General features: G+C 47.2%; 1 protein-coding gene and 1 long non-coding RNA gene across 2 annotated transcripts; both read left to right on the plus strand.

Moving 5' to 3' along the window:
- Positions 1–7,287: 7,287 nt before the first annotated feature.
- LOC112238065 (double-stranded RNA-specific adenosine deaminase-like) lies at positions 7,288–24,667 on the plus strand. The gene is given in 18 exon segments (XM_042307406.1): positions 7,288–7,395; positions 10,763–10,928; positions 10,931–10,963; positions 10,966–12,554; positions 12,876–13,123; positions 13,311–13,500; positions 13,671–13,819; positions 14,461–14,596; positions 14,910–15,142; positions 15,306–15,462; positions 15,773–15,941; positions 16,091–16,184; positions 16,514–16,630; positions 19,473–19,600; positions 19,949–20,131; positions 20,821–20,933; positions 22,586–22,713; positions 22,954–24,667. Coding segments are annotated over 17 exon segments (4,059 nt in total). The 5' UTR covers positions 7,288–7,395; positions 10,763–10,906; the 3' UTR covers positions 23,324–24,667.
- On the plus strand, positions 20,940–22,176 carry LOC121841158. Its single transcript, XR_006080161.1, has 2 exons — positions 20,940–21,624; positions 21,721–22,176. It is a non-coding gene; the product is annotated as an uncharacterized LOC121841158 (long non-coding RNA).
- Positions 24,668–25,680: the final 1,013 nt, after the last annotated feature.

Genomic DNA, 25,680 nt, shown 5'->3' on the forward strand with positions numbered 1-25,680 from the left:
AGCGGCTCAGACGCGAAGTGGTAGGCCACACAAGCTCACAGAACAGGACCGGCGAGTGCTGAAGCGCGTAGCACGTAAAACTCGCCTGTCCTCGGTTGAAAAACACACACTACTGAGTTCCAAACTGCCTCTGGACGCAACGTCATTACAAGAACTGTTCGTCGGGGGCTTCATGAAATTAGTTTCCATGGCCGAGCAGCCGCACACAAGCCTAAGATCAGCATGCGCAATGCCAAGCGTTGGCTGGAGTGGTGTAAATCTCGCCGCTATTGGACTCTGGAGCAGTGGAAACATGTTATCTGTAGTGATGAATCACGCTTCACCATCTCACGGATGCCAGAAGAACACTACCTGCCCGAATGCATAGGGCCAACTGTAAAGTTTGGTGGAGGAGGAATAATGGTCTGGAGCTGTTCCATGTTCCATGGTTCGGGTCCCATAGTTCCAGTGAAGGGAAATCTTAACGCTGCAGCATACAATGATATTCTAGACGATTCTGTTCTTCCAACTTTGTGGCAACAGTTTGGGCCCTTTCCTGTTTCAGCATGAAACAGCAATGTCAGCAATGACCCTATGCACAAAGTGAGGTCCATACAGAAATTGTTTGTTGAGATCGGTGTGGAAAAAATTGACTGGACTGAACCAAAAGGGGTTCTTCAAAGGGTTCTCCTATGTGGACCACCGAAGAACCGTTTGAAGTTTTAGATAGCACCTTTATTTTCTAAGAGTGTAGCGAGAGGTTGTGAGCCAGGTGTTAGCAGCAACGGTGATTGAGAGGGCAGAGAGGAAGGAAAGCAATAAGCCGTTTTGATACAAATGGAGAGACTATGGTCTGGATGGAGAAACTGTGTGAAAGAGGGAGAATTGCCCTGATACATTCGGTAATTTCCTTGCTAAATTACCCATGAGCACCAACAAGTGAAGTTCATAGGAACATGTCAAATTGGGTGTCCAATAAAAACTACGAGTCTATATTTTTTAGGAATTAAGGCATATATACATTTTTCAACCATTTTCCATCCTAAAAATGTGGAATAAAGAAAGGCTTTGATTTCTTGTCTAAAAGATGGAAAAGGGGTCTTAGAAAACATCTACCAGATAAAGTCTTAAGTGAAGAACCTGCCAACTAATATCAAAATGTAGATTTTATTAAGGATCATTTTTTCTGCCTTCTGTAAGTTTAAGGAACAATGCCCTTGTGCCTTCAAATTCCATTACCAAAAACCCACGTATCTTTCAAATATTGTATTATTTCTCTCCCTCATGAGGAGGGAGGATAATAAAAGTTCACAGAAGTAACAAGGTAGACCTATCAATGAATTATAGTGTTTTTACTGATATTAAGTTTGTTTATGAATTATTAAGTGACTAAAACCAAATCGGTAACGGAATTTCAGAAAAATCAGTCATGCAATATGCCAATATGCCTACAATGGGAAATCATAGTAGTCACAAACCACAGTTGGGTCACCTGCTACTGTCCTCCCTTCCACTAACATACTGTTATATTCAGCTCATAATAGTTTCCTTTCTCTTTCTGTCACCTGCCTCTCTTGCTCTCTCTCTCTAATTAATGTCACCTCTTCCGGCTCTTACTGACACCTACCCATGAGCCCCCTTTCTTTCCACTCAGCACCGACTGACACTGCCCACAGACGTTGTCCTTTGGTTCGGACCGGCCTTGTTTTCAACGTCCACAGACGTCTGGACCAAATCTGAACCAATCATAGACGTCATAGATGTTTAACAAGTTTGGACATCACATACAGTACACAACAGTAGAGTAGAGTAGAGTAGAGTAGAGTAGAGTAGAGTAGAGTAGAGTAGAGTAGAGTAGAGTACCCTACAGTACACTGAAGAAAAGTAGAGTATACTTCAGTACATTACAGTATAGCAGAGCGTAGAGTACAGTAAAGAAAAGTTTAGTATTGTTCATTGCAGTACAGTAAAGAAAAGTGTACTGTACAGTACAGTACTGTACTGTACAGTAGAATAGAGTACAGTAGAGTACAGTAGAGTAGAATAGAGTGGAGTAGAGTTCAGTACAGTACACAGTACAGCACACTAGAGTTGAGTACACTATCATGTACTGTACTGAGCTATACTCTACTTTACTCTACTGCACTGTACTTTACTGAACTCTGTTGTACTGTACTGAAATATACTCTACTTGACTATACTCTCCTGCAGTGGTTCCCAACTAGGGTACTAGGAAGTTCATAAAATAGTTTGCAAGTGCAATTACTCAACAATATCTTAAGAATGAATGATTTTCTTACGAACTCCTCAAATATCTTCTTATGAATCTTCTTAAGATGTTTGTTGCTAGGCAACCGATTTAGCTAGTTATCTAGCTAGCAATTGCAATCATGTTAGCATATTTCCTACTGAGATTACTGTTCTAAAACATGTTATTGGGTTTAAAATAATCTATACTGGAACTTTCATATGAAGTTTGAGTGAATTAAACATGTTCAATTTCTTTCATGGGCTTATTCTCTCACTGCCCAGAGTTTAAGACAAGGGTTTAGAGATCTTGGAATTAAAAACAAATCCAATAACTTTATTTTCAAGAATCTAATTTCTTCTTAAATGTTTGCTAAAGGAGAAACATAAGAAATTGCACAAGAACATTTCCAATAACCATTTTGAGGAATATGAAACAAATGGCAGTTAAGGGCCCTGAGCTCTACTGTGCTTTTTATGTCCAAACCTGTGAAACATAGAAATCTATGATTGGTTCAGATTTGGTCCAGTTCAGACAACCAAATTTGGTCTTGTTTGGTGGCGGAGCTCATTAAAATAATATCTGGTGTGTAAAATAATAACCAAATATGCAAAGGAGGATATTACATATTTCTATCTTTGTGTACCTATTTAGGATACTGTACATCACCATGAAGAGAATGGCATTCATATCCATAATTATTACTCTTGTTATTATACTGTATATTGTGATGTCACTTTACCCTGCCTTTATTTCCATACAGTACATGTATCTACATCTAATACCTCGTACCCCTGCACATTGATCTGGTACTCCCTGTATATAACTTCATTCTTGTGTATTTTATTCCCCTTGAGTTTAAAAAAATGTTTCTTTTTTTACTCAGTATTGTTGGGAAGGGCTCATAAGCAAGCATTTCAAGGCAGTTGTATTCGGTGCATGTGACAAATACAATTTGATTTGGTTTCTTTCTTTCTGTGTAGTTCAGATCAGAGACCAAAGATGAAATGCTGTTACTGCAATTCTGTTACTATGTGTACATCCACTTCACTTACTGTTGTTTAATAACCCAAATAGACGTTTTCAAACTGAAGGTGCCATGTCATAGCTGACACCTCATTTTTTCTGCAGACATCTTTGAATCTTAATTCGGAGCAAATAATTCAAAGTTTTTGGAAAATGTGGTCACATAAAAAAATAGATTTACCTAAATTCTGTTACCAAACTTTGCATCTGCACAGTTCTTCCAGTAAATGTGTTTTTGTAAAATGTTCAGTGTAAATTGTTAAAAGTGGTCCTTATGCATATAGATGGTTCATCTTTGAAAACATTTTATTTGTTTGGCATACATTTTAAGTGACAAAATCGGAGCCCGTTGCTATGGAATTGCCCATTCCCAATACACTACCCATCTCACTCTCTTTACACCCACCTTTCTCCCTGTCTTTTGACTCGTCTCACTTTCTCTGTCTCTATCCCTCTCTCTCTCCTCCCCTATTTCTCCTCATCTCACTTTCTCTGTCTCTATCCCTCTCTCTCCTTCCCCTATTTCTCCTCATCTCACTTTCTCTGTCTCTATCCCCCTCTCTCTCCTTCCCCCATTTCTCCTCATCTCACTTTCTCTGTCTCTATCCCTCTCTCTCTCTTCCCCCATTTCTCCTCATCTCACTTTCTCTGTCTCTATCCCTCTCTCTCTCCTTCCCCCATTTCTCCTCATCTCACTTTCTCTGTCTCTATCCCTCTCTCTCTCCTCCCCTATTTCTCCTCATCTCACTTTCTCTGTCTCTATCCCTCTCTCTCTCCTTCCCCTATTTCTCCTCATCTCACTTTCTCTGTCTCTATCCCTCTCTCTCTCTTCCCCTATTTCTCCTCATCTCACTTTCTCTGTCTCTATCCCTCTCTCTCTCCTCCCCTATTTCTCCTCATCTCACTTTCTCTGTCTCTATCCCTCTCTCTCTCCTCCCCTATTTCTCCTCATCTCACTTTCTCTGTCTCTATCCCTCTCTCTCTCCTTCCCCCCTATTTCTCCTCATCTCACTTTCTCTGTCTCTATCCCTCTCTCTCTCTTCCCCTATTTCTCCTCATCTCACTTTCTCTGTCTCTATCCCTCTCTCTCTCCTTCCCCCATTTCTCCTCATCTCACTTTCTCTGTCTCTATCCCTCTCTCTCTCCTCCCCTATTTCTCCTCATCTCACTTTCTCTGTCTCTATCCCTCTCTCTCTCCTTCCCCTATTTCTCCTCATCTCACTTTCTCTGTCTCTATCCCTCTCTCTCTCCTCCCCTATTTCTCCTCATCTCACTTTCTCTGTCTCTATCCCTCTCTCTCTCCTTCCCCCATTTCTCCTCATCTCACTTTCTCTGTCTCTATCCCTCTCTCTCTCCTCCCCTATTTCTCCTCATCTCACTTTCTCTGTCTCTATCCCTCTCTCTCTCCTTCCCCTATTTCTCCTCATCTCACTTTCTCTGTCTCTATCCCTCTCTCTCTCTCCTTCCCCTATTTCTCCTCATCTCACTTTCTCTGCCTCTATCCCTCTCTCTCTCCTTCCCCTATTTCTCCTCATCTCACTTTCTCTGCCTCTATCCCTCTCTCTCTCCTTCCCCTATTTCTCCTCATCTCACTTTCTCTGTCTCTATCCCTCTCTCTCCTTCCCCTATTTCTCCTCATCTCACTTTCTCTGTCTCTATCCCTCTCTCTCCTTCCCCTATTTCTCCTCATCTCACTTTCTCTGTCTCTATCCCTCTCTCTCTCCTTCCCCTATTTCTCCTCATCTCACTTTCTCTGTCTCTATCCCTCTCTCTCTCCTTCCCCTATTTCTCCTCATCTCACTTTCTCTGTCTCTATCCCTCTCTCTCTCCTTCCCCTATTTCTCCTCATCTTAATTTCTCTGTCTCTATCCCTCTCTCTCTCTCCTTCCCCCATTTCTCCTCATCTCACTTTCTCTGTCTCTATCCCTCTCTCTCTCCTCCCCTATTTCTCCTCATCTCACTTTCTCTGTCTCTATCCCTCTCTCTCTCCTTCCCCTATTTCTCCTCATCTCACTTTCTCTGTCTCTATCCCTCTCTCTCTCCTCCCCTATTTCTCCTCGTCTTCAGTTTCCATTGAGAAGGGGAGCAATGAAGTGTGGAGGCTAAAAAACAAAGGCAGCAGTATTGAACACTGCTCTGATGAAGCCGGAAGCGACCGGGAGGCACATGGGGCGGTGCACAATTGGCCCAGCATCGTACGGGTCAGGGGAGGGTCTGTCCTGCAGGGATGTTCTTGTCCTATCGCGCTCTAGCGACTCCTGTGGCGGGTGGGCGCAATGCACGCTGACACGGTTGCCAGGTGTATGGTGTTTCTTCCCACACATTTGTGCGGCTGGCTTCCGGGTTAAGCGGGCATTGTGTCAAGAAGCAGAGCAGCTGCTTGGGTTGTGTTTCAGAGGGCACATGACTCGACCTTCACCTCTCCCGAGTCCATTCGGGAGTTGCAGCGATGGGACAAGATTGTAACTACCAATTGGATACCACGAAAAAGGGGTAAAAATAACTTCCAATTACAGTAAGGTAGTGACACTTTGAACGTTAGCAGTATACTGTACCATAGCTTCTACTTTAGAATCTCATTATACACCCCAACACACCTGCTAGAGACTCAGTTTGTTAATATATAACTCAACCAGTATCACAAAACACATGCATATATACAGTAGTTATATCATGAACAAGCACCAAACAACAACTGGATTGTCCATTACCAAACCCCCAGTTGGCATGTGTCCAGGGGTAGAGTTTGGGTTTGTTTGAAAATGGCCATTTGTCTCTATACTTGACTGAAAGACTTATTTTAATTTTATTTTTATTTCACCTTTATTTAACCAGGTAGGCTAGTTGAGAACAAGTTCTCATTTACAACTGCGACCTGGCCAAGATAAAGCATAGCAGTGTGAACAGACAGCAACACAGAGTTACACATGGAGTGAACAACAAACAAGTCAATAACACAGTAGAAAAAAAAGAGTCTATATACAAGGCATGAGAAGGTAGGCGAATAATTACAATTTAGCAGATTAACACTGGAGTGATAAATGATCAGATGGTCATGTGCAGGCAGAGATACTGGTGTGCAAAAGAGCAGAAAAGTAAATAAATATAAACAGTATGGGGATGAGGTAGGTAAATTGGGTGGGCTATTTACCGATGGACTAAGTACAGCTGCATCGATCGGTTAGCTGCTCAGATAGCAGATGATAATGATAATATGATGCACTGACTGTAGCCTACTGGACATTACAGTGATGTATTTCAGGTTGATCCGCTGTGACTTTGAGCAGGGCAGAGCAGGACAGAGGACACAATGGAGTGGTGCTGACACCTACTGGGGGATGTAATAAGTGCAATTTTGCAGGAAACAGTTTGAACATGGATCCAGTCGGGTCCATTGATTGGTGGATAGTATAGCAGCCTATAGCTCTATGGGTTGGTGAGCGTCCATGCACTGCAGTAGGCTGTGTTGCTGTAACGTGATGTGCTGATCTGCTCCCACTGCCTCTGTGAATCATGCTGTAAATAGTTCACTAACGTGTTCATTACAAGATACAGGCCTCATGTTTGTATTTTGTTGGATTCCCCCTGCAATATATGGGGCCTTTTTTCCCTACTGCCTTCTCTCACCTCTATCCAGCCAACCATGCTTTGGGTCTTGAGTCTGGTTCCTCTCAAGGTCTCTTATAGAAAGTAAATCCCGATAAGATGTACTAGGTCTTTGCAGGGTTCTAGGCCGGGTTTGTGGCAAATAGATTTGTGGAAGGTTTTGTAGCATACATATATTACATTTGATTGATTTTTTAAGGTTTTTTTTTAGATCTGATTTAAATCCAGTCCCAATCCTAAACAAGGGAATGCAATAGCAGTGGCTTGGAGGTACTGCTATTCTACATGTCCTATTGACCTGCCTAAATGAGTCCAATCGACCTGCCGCAGCAAAGGTATTCCACCTTGTTTGATGTTCTTTTCGGGGGGGACCGCACTCTGCAGTAAAACGGGCGGCGTCACTCCAAATGCGCCAGGTAAACTGTCGCAAATTAGTGATGTCATCATGCGCCCCCCTAACCCCCTTGTTTCTTTGTCGACACTGTCGCTAGCAAGCAGGAACTCGGACTGATACAAAGCTTCAATCGCAAACCCAGGTAAATGAATTACAGTTGTAACTCTATTTTTTACCTTTCGTGTTAGTTCAATTGAGATCTATATTTGGTTTCGCGCTAACTGAATAGCTTTCAAATGCGACTATGGTTGTTTGCACGCTTGTGCCGCAGTGATGCTCAATCAATGCTAACGTTAGCTGGCAAGCTATATAGCTAGCTAGTCAATCCAGGCTATGCATAATTATCATTATTTTCACTGCGCGTTGCATAGTTGTTTACACTTGGGAGTTAATTGGGAAAGTGTTTCTGGAACAAATCGACAGTTGTGCATGTAATTTGCGATGCACAACCGCGGTTCTACGTTACCAAGCTAGTGAACCCGCTTGGAGCCTCCATCTGCGCAATATCTTGTTCGGAACATGCGTGCGCAGTCCAAACGACAACCATCCATTCAATGATGGCAGATGAGTCCATTTCTGCTAGCAGGTTGCTGAGAGAAATAAAATATTTACCAGGGTATTCAATGTGTAGTGTCAGTTAAAACCAAGATGGCTTGCCTAACTCGTAGCTAATTTCAGGTTAAATTCATGGAGGACTTCGGTCAAGGGATAAACGCCTGTAAAAAGGGAATTGAGGATTAAGGGAGATTTACTGAAAAACGACTGTAAAATGACCAATTGGATCCTATGTTCATCCAGCGACAGACAGCGTTGGGGGTCGGAGGCGGGATGAAATTGCACACTGATAGTTGAGCCGCCTCCTGTCCACCTAGCTAACTAGTTGTGCGGGGTTCACTTTGACTGGGGGGGATTGAAAATGGTGTGCATCAGAACCATCCCATGGCAAAATTAAACATGGGATGGTTATTGAGTGGCATCCTTAATTCCACACTCAAACTGATGGCAGCAGTGATTATTAGTTAGGTTTAGTTTATTTTTCAACCGCGCCAGAGATGCTCTCGCGTGGCGGTGTTTGATTGCCCATTGTATGCATGCGTATCCCTGCGTGATGGAATTGGGTTTGATGCTGCAAAACAACTGGGAACTCTGAAATCTCATACCTAAGTGCGTTCAGAGAACTGGGAACTCGGGGAAAAAACGAGCTCCGCCTGGGAAAATAATTGTTTTGAACGTTCATCCAAGTCGGAAACACGGGCATCTTTCTAGAGCTCCGACCTCAAGATTACTGACGTCATGCTTTGACCTCGCTATTTTACTCCCGAGTTCCCAGTTGTCTTGAAAGCACCAATATCTGGGTACAGTGGCCACTAGCTATATTCGGCAGCTGCTGCGTGCTCAATTAAACTGTTCTGGTGTTTTTGTCACAACAATAGTTTCACGCAACAGCAGCTGTGAGACATGACAACTAAAGAGGCAATTTTGAATGATCATATTTTTTTTTTTTAGGGAGGGGGGTTGAATGTTTTGGAGTTAGCCTATTTATATATAGACGTAATTTCTGAAGATTTTCTTGTCTAGATTGATATTTTCTCAAATGTAATGTAATTGTCTGTGCCTAGAGGGGATGCATTGTATAATAAATATTGGCTTACTGGATAATAAATAGAAAAAACGATTGCCTTTGCATTTCAATCAATATACTGTATCCTCTAACAAGAAATACAGCCTGTTTGACATACCACTACGGCACGTTTTCATTCACATGACAGGGACCGATTATTTTTAATTATTATTTGACAAAATTATATTATAATATCCACATGTTGTGAGAGAAATACATTTGATGTACATCCAAGTATTCAAACAGCCTAGGCCTTGGTACCTTGAGCTTGCACCAGTTTTGGCTACATTCTTGCTCTAGCCAGTGAAACCTATGATAGGAACTATTGCATCACGTGACTCACCCAGACAGGCTACAGAACGTGTCTAGAGAAAGGAAAGCGAAACTATTCTGCCCTTTCGTGCTGTTTCTCGTGTTAAGAAACTGTAAATACAGACTTTATATGGGTTTTTAATAGGCCTATCCATCATTTCACATTGTAACGTCCTGGTATAAGTATCTTGAATGGTAGGGGTACTAGTTGTCTCTTTGAAATTGAGAAGCGCTCGTGCGGTATGTTAAAAAATAAATACAACAAAAACGTTTTTGGGGGGGATGGTAAAATACATAGAATTTTGAGAAATATAGCCACGTGATTGAATTAGTTTTGTATTTTGATAGAACGTAACTGTTTATATCTAGACTGTTTGAAGTGTAGTCATCTTCTGACCCCGGCAGCGCGCCCGCGGACCTCAAGATCTCTGCCTTTCAAAAGTGACTGAAACCTACTCTCCTTTCTGCTGCCTTCAGGCCAGGTGGTGAGGTAGTAAATCTGTGTTTTATCCCGCGAACTTTCAGGTACGTTCATTGAATTAGTTAATGTCTTTCTACTGTCATCGAATCGTTTATGCAACCCACTACGCATTAATTTGTTTTATAACACGTTGACCAGGGCGTATACCCCAATAGAAATGACTCATCAATAATCCAGGAACGGGAACATACCGAAAACAAGGCCAAACAATGTCTGGTCCATGGGCCAAAGACGTCCTAATATTTAATGCGCAGCTCTGAATATTCATATTACCCATGGAAGCAGCAGAGGCAACTGAAGTTGAGCCATGCTGTGTTGTGTTATTTTGGCGGTCTGTTGCCAGCTTGCATTAGGGTCAGCCAGATCCCGCTTTGACCCGGGTCACCGGACCCGGTGCTGCTGCTGCTGTCCGTTAACATTGCCGTGAAATAACTCGATCCTGCTCATTGTTATATTATTAATATTATTAATAATATGGTGGCATTCATAGCGATCGTTTCAGGAGCAGCATGACAGAAGTTTAGGTTGGCTAGCACCATGCCTGGCAGGGCTGAAATCTGAGGAGCAGGGTTGAGTGTCTTCCTGTGGTCGTTTAGCCTAGTCTGTCAAAAGTTAGTGCAGCAACTCCTGTCCTTCACTGACCACCTTGAATCTTTTCTTTCCTTCTGCCTCACTCTCACTTCCTATGTGAAGCTGCAAGTCATCTGTTAAACCAGAAATAAAACAGTGAAGTCACAACCATGAATTATACATTTCTGACCTTTTTATACATGGATCTCGTTGTGGCCAATTGGGTCCATCAGCATGTGACACTGGGGCTGTATTGGAGACAGGATGGAGTACAGTGAGACTGTGTGTAATATATATATATATATATATGTTATTTGTCATAAGCCCTTTGATCTACACTGTGTTTCTCCCGCCCTTTTTCCATTTCCATCAGGATTTTCCACTAGATTTTGACCAGTCTTATGTCCCTAGTTTCTTCTTCATATTGCTTTATATTTGGCTCTTTATTTTTAATTTCATGGCCCTTTTCCTCACCCACTCAGTCACTTTTGCTTTCGCTCACACCCATCTCGTCCTCTCTCTCAGGTGCTGACTGCCACTTTGCGATCATCGCCCACCCGGCTGTTCTGCCAGACTGTGTTGTTGCATCAGTATCCAACACAGAGACACATCCTCCTATCTGCTGCGTAACAGGCGGCCCTGGTCCCCCCTCAACCTGCCCCCTGCGCTATGAGCAGAGGACGAGGAGGGCCCCCATAGAGCATTACCACCGACCCCCTCCCCCCAACTGCAGGCTAAGCAACAATACTACAGAGCTGGACCCCTGGGATTTCACCCCAGAGCCCCCCCGCAACAGGCCCCACACCCAAACGTCCATTCATACCTGGGCCCAGTTCCCCCTCTAGTACCACCCAGTGCCCACTCTCAGCCTCTTTACCCCTCTGTCCCTCCCCCACCCGGTCACAGCCCAGCCCTGAATCAGCAGAGCTCTTGTCCCAGTGGTCCTAACTCCTTCAGGCAGCAGCAGGTCCACTTCCTGAGGGGACAGAACACTGAGGCTCCCCAGTTTAGGGTGAGCCCCAGAGGAGGGGCGCAGAGCTTGGGTCGAGGGGGACCGAACGGACTCTATAACGAATCGAACCAGACTCAGGCAGGGTACAGCAGGTACTCCCAAAACAGCTCTAGGGGGAGAGGGGGATACAGCAGCGAGCGAGGCAGAGGGAACGTTAGGGACTTCGGGTACCCGCCCAGTCAGGGACCCCCTAGAGGACCAACCGGCCCTAGATTCTGGAACCAGAAGCAGACTTCAACCCAAAAGCAAGGCTTCAACAGACAGTGGAGCCTTCATGCAGACTGTGCTGACGGGCCATCTTTCTCAGAAGGCTTTCAAAGTTTATCCTTAGACAGAGAGAGGTCCTACAGAGGAAGAGTTGACCGAGGCGACAGCTTTGACAAAGCTTCTGTTGGTAGTAGTAATAATTCAAACAACAAGAGTGTCCCTACATTTCAGCCACCCGACATCCGAGAGCAAGTTTTGCAAGCCTTGGTAGATTTGAGCCTCGGTGAGAAGCTACAAGCAAAGTGTTTGGCGAAAACGCTGCGGTTGCCCAAAAAGTTTATCAACCAGGCCCTTTACGGTCTCGAGCGTGATAAGAAAGCTTCAAAACACGGTGAAAGTCCTCCAGAGTGGACTGTCTACGTAGAACCACAGGAAGAACCGGAGAGTAGAGATTCTGACCCGGAAAGCCCACGTTCCCAACCGAGGGAACGTTCTGTGGAGTCACAGGAAAGGCCTTCAGAAGAAGATTGCTCTCACTTCCTGTCTGTGAAGGAGGAGGACGTTGTCATCGAGGCTGAGATCCAGCAAATTGAAGCGCAGGGTCCTGAGGGTGACAAAGAAGAAGATTACTACGTAGAATCTGATTCACACTCCTCTTCCTCAGAACCATCTGAGTCATATCGGCAACATTCCCAGTCCCAAACCCAACAACCCAGTATCAACAGCAGCAGTAACGAAGAGCTTGACCTAGACCTTGACGAGAGTGACATGGCGGACTGCGGCAGTAATCAGAAGGAGTTGATCCTGCAGTATCTGCTGGAGGCAGGGGAGGCCACGGCCCTGGTGATCTCCAAGAACCTGGGCCTGAGGGGCGCCAAGCAGGTCAACCCCACCCTGTACGCCATGGAGAAGCAGGGTGACGTGAGCCGCAACGCAGAGGTGACCCCTCACATCTGGGAGCTATCTGTCCATCGCAGGGAGAGGATGGAGAGGAGCCTCAAGGCCGAGCGCAGCGCCCCTGCAAAGGTCGAAGGAATGGGGTCCGGATTCCAGGCGGTGCCACCCGGATTGGAGTGTCTAGAGGCCAACGCTGAGGCGGTAGGTGGACACTCACACAGCGAGGGGGGGTGGTGGGGGGAGTTCGGTTGGGGAATTCATTGACGTCTTCCTGAATTTGGGAGACCCCCTCGCTCACTTGGAGCCGGTCTCCTACGAAGAGTTGGAAGGGGAGGAGGAGTTCGGCAGTTACCCTAGTAACATAATGTTGGTTGGAACATTGAGGGGTGAACATAGGTCTGTAGATTCTGTGCTGAGAATGTCAGGTCTGGAGCCCTTAACTGCCTGACACCGATTCCCCCCCAACTTCTGCTCCACTTCTTTCTTTCCTCACCTACTTCCTCCTCTTCATCCCTCTATCAGGAGGACGAGTCGAACGGAGGGCAGTGGGCGACCGACGATATCCCCGAATTCCTCAACGCCATCAGCCGGGATGGAGGGGGGACAGTAGCAGTCTCCCTGGCAGCGCCCCCACCTCAGAACCTCCGTGCCAAACTCCAGGAGGTGAGGGCCAAGAACCCCGTCAGCGGCCTGATGGAGTTTGCCCAGTACCAGGGACACAATTGCGAGTTCCTGCTCCTCGACCAATCAGGGCCCTCACATGACCCCAGGTCAGTGATGTCATAACCAATCATGGTTGGCCGTTGCTAGTATGTCTAAGAGAGAACCAGCTGATTGAATTAGCAAATTCATTTTTAAAAAATTGCAAGAGAAAGTGTGACGAAGAAATATCAAAAAATGTGTTGTCCCTGCTCTTTCTCGCTACCTCTCACTCCCTTGTATTTTTCTCCCTCTCAGATTCCGTATGCAGGTCATGCTGGACGGCAGGTTGTTTCCTGTTGCTGAGGCATCTAATAAAAAGGTGGCTAAGAAAGATGCTGCCGCAGCAACCCTGAGGATTCTGCTGCGTGAGATAGAGGGGGGAGGGGCTGAGGAGGGGCTCACTGCAGGGGTGGACCAGGCCATGGACCCCACCTCTGACGTCCCTGTAAGTCTGAAGTGTGTTCGTGTGTGTGTGGAGGTTAGTAATAATCAATGTGCTCTGTTGTGGTTGATTGTGTTGTAAAGGCCAAAGATTTATGTCTCTTTTTTCCCCCAATCCTTTTCTAACTCTCTGCTCTCTCCCTCCCTCGCTGTCTCGCTCTCCCTCTCTGTCAGGAGGTGGTGGGGGGTCCGCCCCAGGCCCTGTCCCGTTCCCTGCCGGGGGGTAAGAACCCCGTGTCCATGCTGATGGAGTACAGTCAGCGCACTGGAAACCCCATCGAGTTCATCAACACTGGACAGGAGGGCCCACCTCACGACCCACGGTATCCATCTGTCTACATCCTCATCAGGGATGGGGTCAATTCCAAATGAAGTCAGTCAATTTAGGAAATAAACTGACATTCCAATTCAATAATTGAAAAAATAGCATCCATTTTCAATGATTTCTCAATAAACTGAAAAGGAGAAGCTATTCATTTCAAGTTTTCCATTTTTGAATTTAAATTCAAATCACTTCCTGAATTGAGTGACTTCAATTAGAATTGAGCCCAACCCTGCTTCTCATTTTTCTCTCCCTGGTTCTCTCTTCTATACATAAATGAATCATTAGGAAAGGTGGGCCTGCCCTCACCTCTCTTTCTCTCTCTCCCACTGGAGCGGTTATTTGTGTCCTGTATGACTTTCATACTGCAGCAGTCTGCTGACTGGATGATACAACAGCACCTCTGTGTCTCTCTGCATATAACCTTCCCCTAGGCACCTACTGTACTGTCCCACAGTAATCTGATACTGGGAAGTGTGACCATCTTTGTCCCTCTTCCCCTCTTTCTGACTGCTGTAGTCTCTGTGAAGGAGATTCACAGCTCTACTCTGATGCCCCCATGTGGTTAGAGAGGAATGTCCTCTTACCTCTCTCACCAATGTATGTTTAGGATGTATAAGTTAGTCTCTGCTCCCTCCTCAGGTTCATGTTCAGGGTGAAGATCGGGGAAAGCCTGTGTGCTGAGAGCTCAGCCCCCAGTAAGAAGGCTGCCAGGCAGCTGGCTGCAGAGGAGGCAGTCAAGGAGTTAATGGCCGACGGGAGACTGCAGCTCAACAAGGTGAGTAAAGGAGCCAAACATGGGACTGAAAGATGTTTCAACTAAATGGATGGTTCCCTGAAAGAAACACTACCCCATCTATTTAGGATTTAGGCTTGTCAAGCTAGCTAGCTGTTTAGCTATGGGCCGACAGAATGTCATAAGACCCCGGCATGTGGACTTCTCTCATTGTGCCTCCAGGCCGTAATTCTAAGAAAAGATCCTCCGAACACTAAGATCACTCTTCCCTCTCTTCCCACCTCCTCTCCTCTGTCTTTTCACTGCCTTATCTCTCTTCTCCTCCCTCGCTCTCCATTTACCCCGTCCTCTCCAGCCCCAGTTTCCCCTGTGTCTGTCTGGTGATGAAGGGGGCTTCATGCCTGCTTGCCCCTCCCTGCCCCCGCTGACAGAGGAGGAGCTGCGTTCTGCCCACGAGGCGGGGGTTGGTGACCTCATCAGCCACCTAAACAACAACGCCGTGTCAGGTCTGCTGGAGTACGCCCGGGCCAGGGGCTTCGCTGCAGAGATACGACTGGTTGGGCAGTCAGGACCACCGCACGAGCCCAAGTCAGTATACACACGAACATACACCCTCTAAGTGTAATTCAGAGTCCACAGCTGCGGTAGTCTGGCGGTCCATTGTGACATATAAAACACTATGAATGCCAACGGTTCAATATTGTAAAACGCGGCTGTGCAAACATGGATGCTTAACTCCCCTCTCTCTCAGGTTTACCTACCAGGCTAAACTAGGGGGTCGCTGGTTCCCTCCTGTCTGTGCTTCCAATAAGAAGCAAGGGAAACAGGAAGCAGCTGATGCAGCTCTGAGGGTTCTGATTGGAGAGGCAGAGAAGGCTGCCCGCACCGGGGAACTAACCCCTGCAGAGGTCAATTTACCTCTCTTATTATACTACTTTTTAAAACTCTGGGTCAGGACCCACACTGGGCTTTGGGTGTGTTAGAGGTGGGTCGGGAGTGAGGAGACTGCACCTAGAATCACACACTATTTCTTCTTCATTTGGGTTGCTGGTAGATGATTTTGGGTCACGGGAGGACAGTGATTTTCTCATTGGGTCTGGAGCTGAACAAGTTGAATGCCTGCTATACTATGAATACACTGTTAATACTATGATTCTGCTATAACCTACTTCTGTGACTGGTGGGCCGTTCATAACCTGTTATTGTTTCTGTCTCTAGCTGCCACTGAGTGGTGGGACAATCCATGACCAGATCGCCATGTTGAGTCACCAGCGCTTCAACGCCCTCACCACACGCATACAGCACAGTCTTCTGGGAAGGAAGATCCTCGCCACCATCGTCATGAAGAGGGGGGAAGGGCTGGGGACCGTGGTCAGTCTGGGAACAGGTACCTGCCGTGTGTGTGTGTGTGTGTGTGTGTGTGTGTGTGTGTGCGCGCGCGTACGCGCAAGAAAATAATAACAAGCCTTTTGGAATGATTTTGGTCTCAACCTTTTGAGATAAAATACATGTATTTTTGTTTGTTTTTCTCTTCAGGAAATCGCTGTGTTAAAGGGGAGGAGCTGAGTCTTAAAGGGGACACCGTTAATGACTGCCACGCAGAAATCATCTCCAGGAGAGGATTTATCAGGTGGGAAGTTACTGCTGCTTATTTGTCTTCCATTCTGTCCTTTTATATAACCAGTCTTTCCCCTTCCTCCTTTGCTCTTCGTTTTGATTCCTTTCTAGCTACTCTCCCTGCCTTTCTGAAACCTCCCTTTCTCCCTCTACAGGGTGTCATATGTCAGCTGGGAAGTCATTACAGACTATGATGTGTGTTAATGTGGTTAGTGTAGTGTGTATTAACGCCACTTACCAGATCCGCTGTTTCTCCACCAGTCTCCCTTTATTTGTGTGTTGGATCCTGGACACTTTCACTGATCTGAATCACTCAAATATGGATTCTACCTCCCCCTCCAGGTTTCTATATGCTGAGTTGCTGAAGCACTGTGAAGGATCAGAGGACAGCATATTTGAGCCAGCTGAGGAGAACAAGCTCCGGATCAAACCTGACACCACCTTCCACCTCTATATCAGGTGGGCCTACGGAGGAATGGCTCATTCTTCTCCACCTACTGTCTTCTCTCCCCTTTCCTTCTGTGCCCTGGAACTCAACCGGGCCACCAACCCACCCCCACACACATGTTGTTCTAGGAGTTTGAGAAGCCAGCGTTTTTTTTCTGCATAGAAAAGTCTTCAGCGGGCCGCTTAAGTGTTTTTGGGCCACGTATGTCAAAACAGTAAAATAAAAAATGTAATGTTTAGATAATGATTTCTGGGGTGGAAAAACGTTGTCAATGTAAACTGAAGACTAAAACCAGATATAAAGTATGTATAAAAGATAATGGCGCAATATACAGTGGGGCAAAAAAGTATTTAGTCAGCCACCAATTGTGCAAGTTCTCCCACTTAAAAAGATGAAAGGCCTGTAATTTTCATCATAGGTACACTTCAACAATGACAGACAAAACGAGAGAAAAAAAATCACATTGTAGGATTTTTAATGAATTTATTTGCAAATTATGGTGGAAAATAAGTATTTGGTCAATAACAAAAGTTTATCTCAATACTTTGTCATTGCCAACAAAGGGTATATAAGAGGTCAAACGTTTTCTGTAAGTCTTCAAGGTTTTCACCCACTGTTGCTGGTATTTTGGCCCATTCCTCCATGCAGATCTCCTTTAGAGCAGTGATGTTTTGGGGCTGTTGCTGGGCAACACAGACTTTCAACTCCCTCCAAAGATTTTCTATGGGGTTGAGATCTGGAGACTGGCTAGGCCACTCCAGGACCTTGAAATGCTTCTTACGAAGCCACTCCGTCGGTGCCCGGATGGTGTGTTTGGGATCATTGTCATGCTGAAAGACCCAGCCACGTTTCATCTTCAATGCCCTTGCTGATGGACGGAGGTTTTCACTCAAAATCTCACGATACATGGCCCCATTCATTCTTTCCTTTACACGGATCAGTCGTCCTGGTCCCTTTGCAGAAAAACAGCCCCAAAGCATGATGTTTCCACCCCCATGCTTCACAGTAGGTATGGTGTTCTTTGGATGTAACTCAGCATTCTTTGTCCTCCAAACATGACGAGTTGAGTTTTTACCAAAAAGTTATATTTTGGTTTCATCTGACCACATGACATTTTCCCAATCTTCTTCTGGATCATCCAAATGCTCTCTAGCAAACTTCAGATGGGCCTGGACATGTATTGGTTTAAGCAGGGGGACACGTCTGGCACTGCAGGATTTGAGTCCCTGGCGGCGTAGTGTGTTACTGATGGTAGGCTTTGTTACTTTGGTCCCAGCTCTCTGCAGGTCATTCACTAGGTCCCCCCGTGTGGTTCTGGGATTTTTGCTCACCGTTCTTGTGATCATTTTGACCCCACGGGGTGAGATCTTGCGTGGAGCCCCAGATCGAGGGAATTTATCAGTGGTCTTGTATGTCTTCCATTTCCTAATAATTGCTCCCACAGTTGATTTCTTCAAACCCAAGCTGCTTACCTATTGCATATTCAGTCTTCCCAGCCTGGTGCAGGTCTACAATTTTGTTTCTGGTGTCCTTTGACAGCTCTTTGGTCTTGGCCATAGTGGAGTTTGGAGTGTGACTGTTTGAGGTTGTGGACAGGTGTCCTTTATACTGATAACAAGTTCAAACAGGTGCCATTAATACAGGTAACGAGTGGAGGACAGAGGAGCCTCTTGAAGAAGGTCTGCGAGAGCCAGAAATCTTGCTTGTTTGTAGGTGACCAAATACTTATTTTCCACCATAATTTGCAAATAAATTCATTAAAAATTTTACAATGTGATTTTCTGGATTTTTTTTTCATTTTGTCTGTCATAGTTGAAGTGTACCTATGATGAAAATTACAGGCCTCTCAACTTTATAAGTGGGAGAACTTTCACAATTGGTGGCTGACTAAATACTTTTTTGCCCCACTGTATATCTCCCTCCACCTCTCCCTCTCCACCTCTCTCGCTCTCCCTCTCGCGCCCTTCCCTTTTCGCGCTCTACCGCTTCTCCTCTCGCGCCCTACCTCTCTCGCGCCCTACCGCTCTACCCCTCTCTCGCTCTACCTCTTCCTCGCTCTTCCTCTCTCTCGCTCTCGCGCCCTACCGCTCTCGCGCCCTACCGCTCTCGCGCTGTACCTCTTCCCCTCTTGCGCCCTACCGCTCTGGCGCCCTACCGCTCTCGCGCTGTACCTCTTCCCCTCTCGCGCCCTACCGCTCTCGCGCCCTACCGCTCTCGCGCCCTACCGCTCTCGCGCCCTACCGCTCTCGCGCTGTACCTCTTCCCCTCTCGCGCCCTACCACTCTGGCGCCCTACCTCTCTGGCGCCCTACCTCTCTCGCGCTCTACCCCTCTCGCGCTCTACCCCTCTCGCGCTCTACCCCTCTCGCGCTCTACCCCTCTCGCGCTCTACCCCTCTCGCGCTCTACCCCTCTCGCGCTCTACCCCTCTCGCGCTCTACCCCTCTCGCGCTCTACCCCTCTCGCGCTCTACCTCTCTCGCGCCCTACCTCTCTCGCGCCCTACCTCTCTCGCGCCCTACCACTCTACCTCTCTCACCCTATCCCTCTCGCGCCCTACCCCTCTCGCGCCCTACCCCTCTCGCGCCCTACCCCTCTCGCGCCCTACCTCTCTCGCGCCCTACCACTCTACCTCTCGCGCCCCTACCCCTCTCGCGCCCTACCCCTCTCGCGCCCTACCCCTCTCGCGCCCTACCCCTCTCGCGCCCTACCTCTCTCGCGCCCTACCTCTCTTGCGCCCTACCTCTCTTGCGCCCTACCCCTCTCGCGCCCTACCCCTCTCGCGCCCTACCTCTCTTGTGCCCTACCACTCTACCTCTCTCGCCCTACCCCTCTCGCGCTCTTCCTCTTCCCCAGTACTGCTCCGTGCGGAGACGGGGCGTTGTTTGATAAGTCGTGCAGCGAGGACGCGGGGGACGGCCAGGGCCACCAGCCCCTGTTTGAGAACGCCAAGCAGGGCAAGCTGCGCACCAAGGTGGAGAATGGTGAGTTACAGCCAGATGCCATCTGCAGCACCGTTCCATGAGGACCCCCTCTGTTACTGAGGACAAGCACATAGAGCCACCATGTTGCTTAACTCCCTTCTCTGCAGGCCAAACAGACCATGACTACACATTCACACCTCATTTGCTGCTGCTGCCACAAACACACCTGGTAGAAAGGACAAATATCCCAACGGATTTGAATGTTCCAGTCTAGAGCATGGACTGTGTGATTCTAGTGTACAACCATCACTTTGACCACTGGCTCTCTCATACACCCTATTCCTCATACTGCATGGCTTTGTCGTTGGAGTCAAAAGTATGCCTCAAGGGTGTCTGTGCCATGTGTAGGTGAGGGCACCATCCCGGTAGAGTCATCGACTATCGTGCCTACCTGGGACGGCATCCAGCACGGCGAGCGTCTGAGGACCATGAGCTGTAGCGACAAGATCCTTCGCTGGAACGTCCTGGGTCTGCAGGGAGCCCTGCTCTCCCACTTCCTCCATCCTATCTACCTGGCTTCAATCACCCTGGGTGAGGAGGGAACGATAGAACATAGAGGGAGATTGGTGGAAGGAAAGAAGAGATGAGGGAGGGGACAGTAAACATTTGAGGGAGGTTTGATTTGAAAAAGAGTGAGGGAGGACAGATTGAGTGTGGGAGTAAAGGGAGAGAGGGGGTCAACGGTCACCATTGGCTTCAGTCATGTTTAAAAAACTCCACTCATAAGTAGACAACATCTCAATCCCAAACTACATTGTCCTTATACTGTAGGAGTCATGACCAGCTAACTATCCACCCAGACAGTCCCTGTCCTTATACTGTAGGAGTCATGACCAGCTAACTATCCACCCAGATAGTCCCTGGCTGACTCTGTCCTTATACTGTAGGAATCATGACCAGCTAACTAGCCACCCAGACAGTCACTGACTGACACTGTCCTTATACTGTAGGAATCATGACCAGCTAACTATCCACCCAGACAGTCACTGACTGACCCCCTCAGACATCCATCTCTTTACTCACCTCTCCTTGTCAGAGTACTCTATGATGTGATCAGCCTTGTTAACTCGGAAATACACTGACTCACACACTCTTCTGTCATTCTCTTTCTCTCCCTTTTCCTTTCCCTGTCACTCTCTGCCCCCCCTCCTCTCTCGTACCCCTTCCTCTCTATCTTCTGTTTTGTTTTTCCTGTCCTTGTCTCTTATTTGTCCTTCCAGGCTACCTGTACAGCCATGGTCACCTGACACGTGCTGTCTGCTGCCGATTGGCCAGAGACGGCGAAGCCTTCTCCAAGAGTCTACCTGCTCCCTACACACTCAACCACCCCGAGGTACACGTACAGAAACACACTCAACCGCCCCGAGGTACACACGTACAGAAACACACTCAACCGCCCCGAGGTACACACGTACAGAAACACACTCAACCGCCCCGAGGTACACACGTACAGAAACACACTCAACCGCCCCGAGGTACACAGGTACAGAAACACACTCAACCGCCCGAGGTACACAGGTACAGAAACACTCAACCGCCCGAGGTACACAGGTACAGAAACACTCAACCGCCCGAGGTACACAGGTACAGAAACACACTCAACCGCCCCGAGGTACACGGGTACAGAAACACTCAACCGCCCCGAGGTACACACGGGTACAGAAACGCACTCAACCGCCCGAGGTACACACGTACAGAAACGCACTCAACCGCCCCGAGGTACACAGGTACAGAAACGCACTCAACCGCCCGAGGTACACACGTACAGAAACGCCCCGAGGTACACACGTACAGAAACGCACTCAACCGCCCCGAGGTACACACGTACAGAAACGCACTCAACCGCCCGAGGTACACACGTACAGAAACGCACTCAACCGCCCCGAGGTATACACGTACAGAAACGCACTCAACCGCCCCGAGGTATAAGTACAGAAACGCACTCAACCGCCCCGAGGTATAAGTACAGAAACGCACTCAACCGCCCGAGGTATAAGTACAGAAACACACTCAACCGCCCCGAGGTACACGTACAGAAACGCACTCAACCGCCCCGAGGTACACGTACAGAAACGCACTCAACCGCCCCCGAGGTACAGAAACACACTCAACCGCCCGAGGTATAAGTACAGAAACACACTCAACCGCCCCGAGGTATAAGCACAGTACACACTCAACCGCCCGAGGTATAAGTACAGAAACGCACTCAACCGCCCCGAGGTATAAGTACAGAAACGCACTCAACCGCCCGAGGTATAAGTACAGAAACGCACTCAACCGCCCGAGGTACACGTACAGAAACGCACTCAACCGCCCCGAGGTATAAGTACAGAAACACACTCAACCGCCCCGAGGTATAAGTACAGAAACACACTCAACCGCCCCGAGGTACACGTACAGAAACGCACTCAACCGCCCCGAGGTATAAGTACAGAAACACACTCAACCGCCCGAGGTATAAGTACAGAAACACACTCAACCGCCCGAGGTACACGTACAGAAACACACTCAACCGCCCCGAGGTATAAGTACAGAAACACACTCAACCGCCCCGAGGTATAAGTACAGAAACACACTCAACCGCCCGAGGTATAAGTACAGAAACACACTCAACCGCCCCGAGGTATAAGCACAGTACACACTTAACCACCCCGAGGTACACGTACAGAAACGCACTCAACCGCCCCGAGGTATAAGCACAGTACACACTTAACTACCCCGAGGTACACACACACACACACACACACACACACACACACACACACACACACAGTACTCAAACAGCCAAGCTTCCAGCATAGCCATTAACGCAGACACAAACATTGCGTTCCGCTCTGTTTAAAATGGTTGATTCATCTGAAAGGATTTATTTAGTCTAATTTCAAATCATACCTGTTATTGCGGGTATAGTGAAATGCCTGTAATTGAACACACTCTTCATCTCCCTTTACTCTTCTCCATCACTCCATCTCTGTCTCCCTTCAGGTGGGCAGGGTGAGTGTGTATGACTCGACGCGTCACACAGGGAAGACCAAGGAGTCCAGCGTGAACTGGAGCCAGCCAGACCACATCACTGTGGAGGTGCTGGATGGGACCAAGGGCAAACTGGACGGGTACGCACCCCGCACCACAACTAGAACCAGACCCTCAGACCTCATCCACCCTCATCCAGATAGCAGCACCAGGTGGTTAACCTGGGCTACACAGGGCCCCATTTCAGTAGAATAGCGATCACTATTTATACTCCATATCGAGTAGTGGCATTTAATTCATATGAAAAACATGATGAAAATGTTTAAATCCCAGCGCAGTAGCTTCTGTGTATTCCTAAACCCTGTTTGTCTTCCCTCTAGCCCCAAACTGGACGTGTCGCGGGTCTCCAAGTCCAACATCTTCCGTCAATTCCGGTTGTTATGCCAACAGTGCGGGCGCCAGGACCTGCTGGCTCTCCCGTCTTACGCCCAAGCCAAGATGGCCGCCATGTCCTTCCAGGTCGCCAAGCAGAAGTTCTTTGATGCGCTCGGTAGCCATGGTTACGGAGCCTGGATTGGCAAGCCATTGGAGGAGAAGAGCTTTGACGAAGCGGCGGCCTCGGATGGCCAAGGGGCAGGAAGTGTTGCTAATAGCAACCAGGGATACAACAACAACAATAGCTATGGAAGCACAACCACTGACTATAACAGCAGCCAGTGGGGTAGTAGTGCGTACACACAGGCCATGTAGAAAGGAGGGAGAAGGGAGGGTTGGCTAGAAGGACATGAGCCTGGAGGACAGGGGGGGAAGGGAGGAGAGGAAAGAGGAGCTACAGCGAGTACTGGATCTTCTTGAAAGAAGGGGTAGAGGTCAGACAGATTGGAAAGGACAGAGTTACTGAGATGGAGGGAGGGAAGGGGATAACAGGCCAGCCCAAGGGGTGAGGGTCAGACAGCAGCAAGAGAGATGGAGAGAGAAGGGGTTGCTACTGCTACACAAAAGCAACAGAATATAGAAAGAGAGGGGAGAATAGGGGGTTAGTAAGCATGATGACTGTGATGTAGTGACATTCAGAGCTGCATAGCATGCACTACTGCTCCACTGTAACAGTAGCCCCAGGACACTCTATCCTCACATTTACATACAGGACAAACCCTCCCTGCCCTCACGCACACAGCCCTGTCTCTCTAGTTCAGACACCCTACACCTGACCCTGTCCTACTCGCCAGCCAGCCATTCAAACACGCATGACTAGTTTAATCTGTACTTATCAGCCTGAGCATGGATAGTAGTGATCACACTTTATATATATATATATATAAACCAGCCTTGTAACGTTTAGCTACTCCCCGACCTAGTAACCCACCCCTTTACACTGTTGTTAATGCTATGGCTACAGGTCACAGCCTGGTCCATCCCATAACTCTCGACTGTAACATAGATTTGATGACTAACTAGCCTAGATCATAATTATTCTGTTATTGTTGTGTCCTATGTGGTGTGTATCACTATTGTTCTTGAGGTTTTTGGTGTTGCCACTCGAGGGCCACGTCAGAAAGGACAACGGTGATGTTGAGAACTGCTGAGAACAAGTAAATCAGCTACTTGTTTTCATTTTAGGATTCATGTTAGGGGGGGGGGGGTCAAAGTTCAGGTTAGGATAAGTGATTACTCGTAGTTGTGATAAGAAGAAAAGAAAGGCTTTGCACTCTTGTCCTTCCTAGCGTGGCCAGAATGTGGCCGACGGGTTTTATGCGGACAGGGAGAAAGACTGGTTTGTTTTTATGTTTTAGTTCAGTCTGATCAAATACATTCAAGGGTGAAGCAATATATACATCATGTACATACAAATACATAAATACACAGATGTATATGCAATAATGTTTGTGTAGGGTATGTATATATCTCTGTGTGTGTATGTATATGTATATATTATGTATATATTTTGTAAGTCATGCCTAAAATTGATTTTCTATTGACTATTTTTTTGAAACGTTTTAACAAGTGGATGACAGAAAGCATTTTGTTTTATTATGTATGAAAATTCTGTCAAGTTTTAAGTGATTATAAAGACCGGCTTTGTAAAAGCTGAAATGTGTGTTTGTCTTTTTTAAAATGTATACTAAAGCCCTCATAACCGTGAATATAGACTGTTAGCCAAGTATTAACACTACAGTCAGCACACTTGAGAATGTGTGTTTCTTCGGTCTTGTTTGTCTCTTGTGCAGAAAGGGGTAATTGGTCATTTAAGCGATGGACTCCATAGAGGCGTGTGTGTTATAGATTCTACTGTTTGTTTTCAAAGAGGATGTTGTCTGGTGGAGGGTTGATCTTCTTTACACAACACTGATGGAATGAGTGCTGTGTGTGTTTACCTGTTATTCAGTCCGTGAGGGCACGTTACATCAGTATCTGTCTTGTTGATATTCTCTGACAGCTGAGTATTGCCAGGCTAGGCCCAGGGAGCTGTGAGTGACTAGAATAGCTCTGGCTGAACTGAATATTGCCAGGCTTAAGCCTGGGGAGCTGTGAGTCTGGCTGAACTGAATATTGCCAGGCTTAAGCCTGGGGAGCTGTGAGTCTGGCTGAACTGAATATTGCCAGGCTTAAGCCTGGGGAGCTGTGAGTCTGGCTGAACTGAATATTGCCAGGCTAGGCCTGGGGAGCTGTGAGTCTGGCTGAACTGAATATTGCCAGGCTAGGCCTGGGGAGCTGTGAGTCTGGCTGAACTGAATATTGCCAGGCTTAAGCCTGGGGAGCTGTGAGTCTGGCTGAACTGAATATTGCCAGGCTAGGCCTGGGGAGCTGTGAGTCTGGCTGAACTGAATATTGCCAGGCTTAAGCCTGGGGAGCTGTGAGTCTGGCTGAACTGAATATTGCCAGGCTTAGGCCTGGGGAGCTGTGAGTCTGGCTGAACTGAATATTGCCAGGCTAGGCCTGGGGAGCTGTGAGTCTGGCTGAACTGAATATTGCCAGGCTTAAGCCTGGGGAGCTGTGAGTCTGGCTGAACTGAATATTGCCAGGCTAGGCCTGGGGAGCTGTGAGTCTGGCTGAACTGAATATTGCCAGGCTTAAGCCTGGGGAGCTGTGAGTCTGGCTGAACTGAA

This window comes from Oncorhynchus tshawytscha, linkage group LG03 (assembly GCF_018296145.1).
Source record: "Oncorhynchus tshawytscha isolate Ot180627B linkage group LG03, Otsh_v2.0, whole genome shotgun sequence".
NCBI classification, from domain to species: Eukaryota; Metazoa; Chordata; class Actinopteri; order Salmoniformes; family Salmonidae; genus Oncorhynchus; species Oncorhynchus tshawytscha.